General features: G+C 31.4%; 1 protein-coding gene across 1 annotated transcript; it reads left to right on the forward strand.

Moving 5' to 3' along the window:
- The first annotated feature begins 2,788 nt into the window (after window positions 1-2,788).
- Window positions 2,789-5,002, forward strand: LOC111086672 (transmembrane and immunoglobulin domain-containing protein 1-like). The gene is made up of 3 exons (XM_022390458.1): window positions 2,789-3,121; window positions 3,504-3,782; window positions 4,788-5,002. The coding sequence occupies exons 1-3, from the start codon at window positions 3,037-3,039 to the stop codon at window positions 5,000-5,002; spliced, it is 579 nt and encodes a 192-aa protein (XP_022246166.1). The 5' UTR covers window positions 2,789-3,036.
- The last annotated feature ends 761 nt before the right edge of the window (window positions 5,003-5,763 follow it).

Genomic DNA, 5,763 nt, shown 5'->3' on the forward strand with positions numbered 1-5,763 from the left:
ATTTATGCCATTGGTTTAGATTTAAAATTAATCTCAGAATTATCATTGATAGCTTTGCCATATTATTAGAAAGAATTTGAAACCTTATTCGACACAAACAGTTTTTCATCGATGTTAGAATACCTACTGCATTTCTCTTGGTGGAACTGGTAATCAAAATGGGTCATTATAGAAGATGAAAATCTCTTTTATAATGAGTTTTTTGTTTACTTGTGGAGAATTATACATTATTATATAACCTTAGTTTATTGTTATGGTGACACGTTAACAGAGTTTGTAGCATCAGCCAAAGAACAGGCTCTTTTCCCTCCAACTATTAGAGTTCTGTCGCAGTACATTTGTCAGTACGCAGTACAGATAGAATGGCGCCGTCCCTAATTCCGAACCACCGACCACAGGGAGCCTGCTGGTTGGCAGCAACCTATTGCTATATTTTCCATATTGTTTAGTTATTAATTTGCGTATGGTTACGTTATTTATTGTTATTATCGTTATGCGTCTTTTTAGATCAAGTTCCCAATGTAGATAAAAGGGTATTGTTCTTTTAACACAAAGAAGTGTAGATCAAGACTACTTGTCGCTCTTTCTCTACAATAAACAAGGCAAACAAACTCAAAACCAGCCTACAATCAGTAGCCTTGTATATAATTTTACAAACTGAGTAAGTTAATCCACATTAGCTTTTATAATCTCAAAATAACTTTAAACTAATTAAAATATTTATAAAAAATAGTGTTAATATTTCTAACTACAGTCATCCAAAGCTATAAAGGCTTAATTAAGTAAGCCATATTTTTCTTCTCTTTAATATAATATAATTTAGTATTTTGCTTAATGATAATTCGGCCTATTACTGTTCCATTTTTTCGCTCTCTCGGACGATACTTTCTTAACAGTTAAAGAATAGGCCTACTAATTTACTATAAAGTTATCTACTCGATACTATAGAATAAGCCTACAATGTATTATCTGCAGTCAAATGTAGATAGACGATAAATTCCTTATCATGGCACAATAAAAAAAACCTTTACACATTTAAAAAATAGTTCACAAAGGCCAACCTTGATATTTATTAAGTTTAAAATGTTTTCTATGGATTAAAATAAATTAATTAATTTTGTGATGAAAAACTGTGTTCTTTTGCCAAAATGTTTCCCTTTGTTTATGGATTGTATGTTCACATTAGGTTTTGTTTAGCAACTAAATGTTAGTCGTGTTAAGGCTTTGGAAGCTCGCTCCTCTAACAGTGAACAATTAAGTATATTAGAATATCAACGTCATACATGAACTAAATAATCTTGGGTGTGTGTGTGTGTGTGTCCAGTAACAGAGGACATTTTATCAACTTACTATTATGGGATAGCTCTCCTTTCATCGAAAAGTGATTTAACTCCATGAATCGCCTACAGTTATCAACATAATAAGCTACTGTTGTGAACCTAGTCCAAAAATGAGGAAAACAAACAACTAAACAGAAAGAACTAACACGCTCACATTGCAAAGGTTACTGCAGTTTCTGAAGTGGAAAACATATAGTCGAAGGTAAAGATATTATATTTCAACGGAGACAAATACTTTGTTGTACATTGAAATGCACCGAAGTTAAAGGTGCATATGTAATATAAACTTATGTATCAGTGTTTTATTTTATATTAACGTAATCGCAACTATCAGATATCGGGAATTTTAGAAATATCATATAAGTTCATTTAGGTGCAATAAGGTCTATATATTTGATATCTGTTTGCTCAGTTTTTGTAAAACAACATCTCAAATACCAATTCTCTATAAGATGAAATTCAATTATCAATAAACAACAATCTGTTTCCCGTCTCAAAAATAGAATAAAATACTGAATAACGTACTGTACAGGATAAAAGAAAAAACAATGAGACTGGAAACAGTTTCATACACTCACATGTTTCGACGTGTTTACTACGTCATCTTTATTTATTTTCTTTTTATTTTTTGCTTTTTTATTTTATCCTGTGCAGTAAACTATTCAGTATTTTATTGTATTTTTAGGACTGGAAACAGTCTCGTTTTTAGAATTGTGTACAATAAATTGTTGTTTATTGAAAATTGAATTTCAACTTTGAGTATATGCACAAGCGCCACCTGAATATCAACTAATTCCTTAAACTAATCTAATTTCATGGGCAGTTTCCAGAACTCTAACTATATTCTTTCACAGATATGTTACTTTAGCTAACAAAAGTATAAATCATAGCTATGGTTACTTTCTAGGAGCACCAAAATGGTGAGAACGAAGTGGTAAGCCAATTTAACAATAACGGAAGTTGTTTTTTTAATGCGGTAGTTAATTGATTATTTTATAAAGTATAATTAGTAAACAATAAGCACATTTCTGTCAGCTAGATATAAGTTAAATCTAGGTTAATTGAAGATTGGAAAGATGAATGCTTGGTTATTTCACCAAATGATAGTAAGTATTATACTTGCACAGTGAAAACTGAAATGGTGGAAACTTTCAGAAGTCTATAGAATTCACCATAAGAGATTTATGATGGAAGTGAAAATTAAAAGGAAACATTGTTTGGTGGTTTCGTTTGGTTTGCTGTTTTGCTCTCTGTGTACAAAGAAGGTAAAATAACTCATATTCTAACAGCTTTAAACGAAAATCTAGTTAAACAAGAATACGGACACCTATTCTCATTGAAATATTTCAATGTTTTATCTACAGTTTTATAGATTTTTCCAATAAATTATAATGAATTGAAACAACACTACGTGGCGCTTAAGAGCTACTAAATCACAAATGAAAAGGTTGTGTGGAGTTTTGCTTACTTACTGACGCCATATTTGGGCGAAGTTTTGTGACTCAAAAAGTATTTGGTTCACTGTTCCATTATACCATAAAGCTATACGGTAACACTTTATGACAAGTGCTGCTAAATTAATAACATATTAAACTTAGGAACCTTCCTTCAAGTCTACTCACTTTGTCCGAGAAGTTCTGATGAGGAGCTGAGTTGAGTTATAGAGAGATTCTGAAGTGGATTGCACTAATCCACCATGGCGGGTGTAAGTTTGTTGTCTCCAGTTTTTAGTTGGATAACGTGGAGTGTGACAATATTCGTGTACGGTGCATTCTGTGAAGGTAAGTAGAGTTAATCTAAATAATAATACTGTACTATAATCAAGTTTATATTTTGTTACAATTATTCAACCGTTTTGACTAATATATTAAGCGAAAATAACACTGTACACAAACAAATCTAAATATCGAGAGTCATGTAAATGTTCTTGGTCATAGCCGAAAGATTGTTAAATTAGTATGTATTTTTTTCCTAATGGAAGCAGGAATAATATTACATAACATGTAGTTTTAAACACGGTTAGAATCGTGTAACACTAGAAGATCCCAGAATAATTTAATAAAATTAAAGGCATAAATAAATACATTTCGACATATTTGCATTACTTATTCCTCAGGTTTTATTATGAAACTACTACAACTTTCAACGACTTTATTGTTTCAGGTTTAGATATTCAGCCTTTTCAGTTCCCACGTGACGTACAAGAAGGAGAAGATGTTCAGGCTTTATGTAGCATAGTTGGTGCTAAAAGTGAAGTGAAATTTAAGTGGTTTAAAGACTCTTCTGTAATACAGTCTGAAAAGCGATGGAAAATTTTAGACCATGAAACATTCTCTGTGTTAGTAGTTCAAAGTCCATCAGTAGAATCATCTGGGAACTATTCGTGTGTAGCCCAGAGTTCGAGCGAAGAAGATAGATACACAACTCAGCTTCTTGTAAAAGGTAAGGTGTGATAAACGTTATTGTCATCATCCACATGTATTAACTTGTAATAATATTAATTCTAGTACAAAACTCAACAATCGTTCTGTTATTTATAAATATGGATGATAATTGATTTTCCAATTTACTTTTAAATTAAACTATGACTTGATGTTTACTAGTGAAATAATAATGTCACCTACCCTGGCGGCGTTTCCAGCGAATAATGGGATGAGGGTAACCCCAAGCACTACACTTTAATACAGTGTCTTCTCTTATGGCTATTGAAGTATCATGAGGCTCATGTTTCCATTTAGGAGATCCTGTTCATATCAAAAAGAAACAAATTTAATTTCTGGTAAAATAAGTACTGTATTAATTTGTCGTTAGAGTTAAGCTTGTTATTAAAACGTGATATTTAAAAGTGAACACCTTATTTAATTCTGTAGACTTAAGCTGTCTGTATATAGTTTATTAGAGTTATTTCCTAACATTCCAGTTGTACTCTGGCTAAATATACGTCAGTAACCAGGGAACAGCATTTTTTGATGCACAAAAATGTTTAAAGAAAGAACAGTATGTATTACTTTAGTTTCAAAATGTCCTGATTGAGAAAGAAAACACGTTTTATATTGGATGTCAATAAAAACAATTCAAATCTGAATATTAATGTTAAGTCTTTTTTCCACTTTTCATTACTAATTTCCTTTTCAAGTTAATGAAACCATTTATTTAATGTGAACAATTTATATTATGTTATTTCATACATATATTTATTAATACATGAAATATAAATATTTTCTCTAGCTTTTGCAGTCAGGACTATTCTTCTATTGAATACTGAAATTGAGGACAACATAGATAGGATGTATCGTCTTATAAGCAATTAAACATCCATAGCTTAATGCCAGGAACGTCATTGGTGGTTATTTGTTATTTTTATACAACATAAGATTTTATAACGTTTAATTTTATGAGCGATACATTTGTGAAGAAACAAACTTTGCAACCTTATGTTCACTTTAGATGAGGTGGTGGTCCCTGTTGTAGAAGATGCAAGAATCAGCTTACTTGAAGATGGTTCTCTAAGGATTTTAGACACCACACAAAGTGACAAAGGATCTTACACTTGTGAAGTGTCTAATGGGATTGGTAACAGCCTTATGAAGACTATACAGTTATCAGTTGAGGGTACCATGTGTTTAGATATAATTCACCAGTATCAATACCAGTACTCATGATTGTATATATTTCTCATGTTAAATGCATGCGTTCTTTGTTCTTTGCCCTAAAAGTAAAGGTTACTATAGCATAACTGGAATAATTTTTTCCCTATTATTGGTTTAAAACATACAGAAAACTTTTCGCAATGTAAATACCCTATTTTACACTTGGAGTCTGTTACTGATTTGTTCTCTTACAAATAACAGGAAATGTTCTTAAAACCATATTTTTTTTGATCGAAGCTGGCTTAACTTCTTTTATTTCAACCTGATTTCGTCTCAAACACTGTGGCATATAAAAGTTTGAAGCATTGTCTTAACTGTTTTTGTTCATCCACGAAAAATGTACAATCATTGTATTACAAACGAATGTCCACACGTGCACTGTGATCGAACGTCAATCACGTGAATACCTCACTTGCTGTCCAAGACTAAGTTAGCTTAAAAAATAAAGCCCATAATTCACATCATCAGTTATAATAACATTAAATATTAGTGTGTGTATCTTGCTTAATATAAATCCTACAATAGTCGTTTGTACATTTCAAGGATTCACGTAAATAAATCAGCACCATGTTTACTTTCCAAGTTCAAGTACTAAATAGAGGTGAAACCACAAAAGGGGAATCAAATCAACATTAGCTAATTACATTTGAAACATAACTTCCTATGCATTATGGTGAATAACATGATTCTCTGCTTTCAACAATCTCTGGTCCATTTGCTTATTTGATCTGACTTTTCGGGCTAAACTTGTTTAAATCGATAAAGAAGTATGG

The sequence above is a fragment of the Limulus polyphemus genome, unplaced genomic scaffold, assembly GCF_000517525.1.
Source record: "Limulus polyphemus unplaced genomic scaffold, Limulus_polyphemus-2.1.2 Scaffold1314, whole genome shotgun sequence".
Classification (NCBI taxonomy): Eukaryota; Metazoa; Arthropoda; class Merostomata; order Xiphosura; family Limulidae; genus Limulus; species Limulus polyphemus.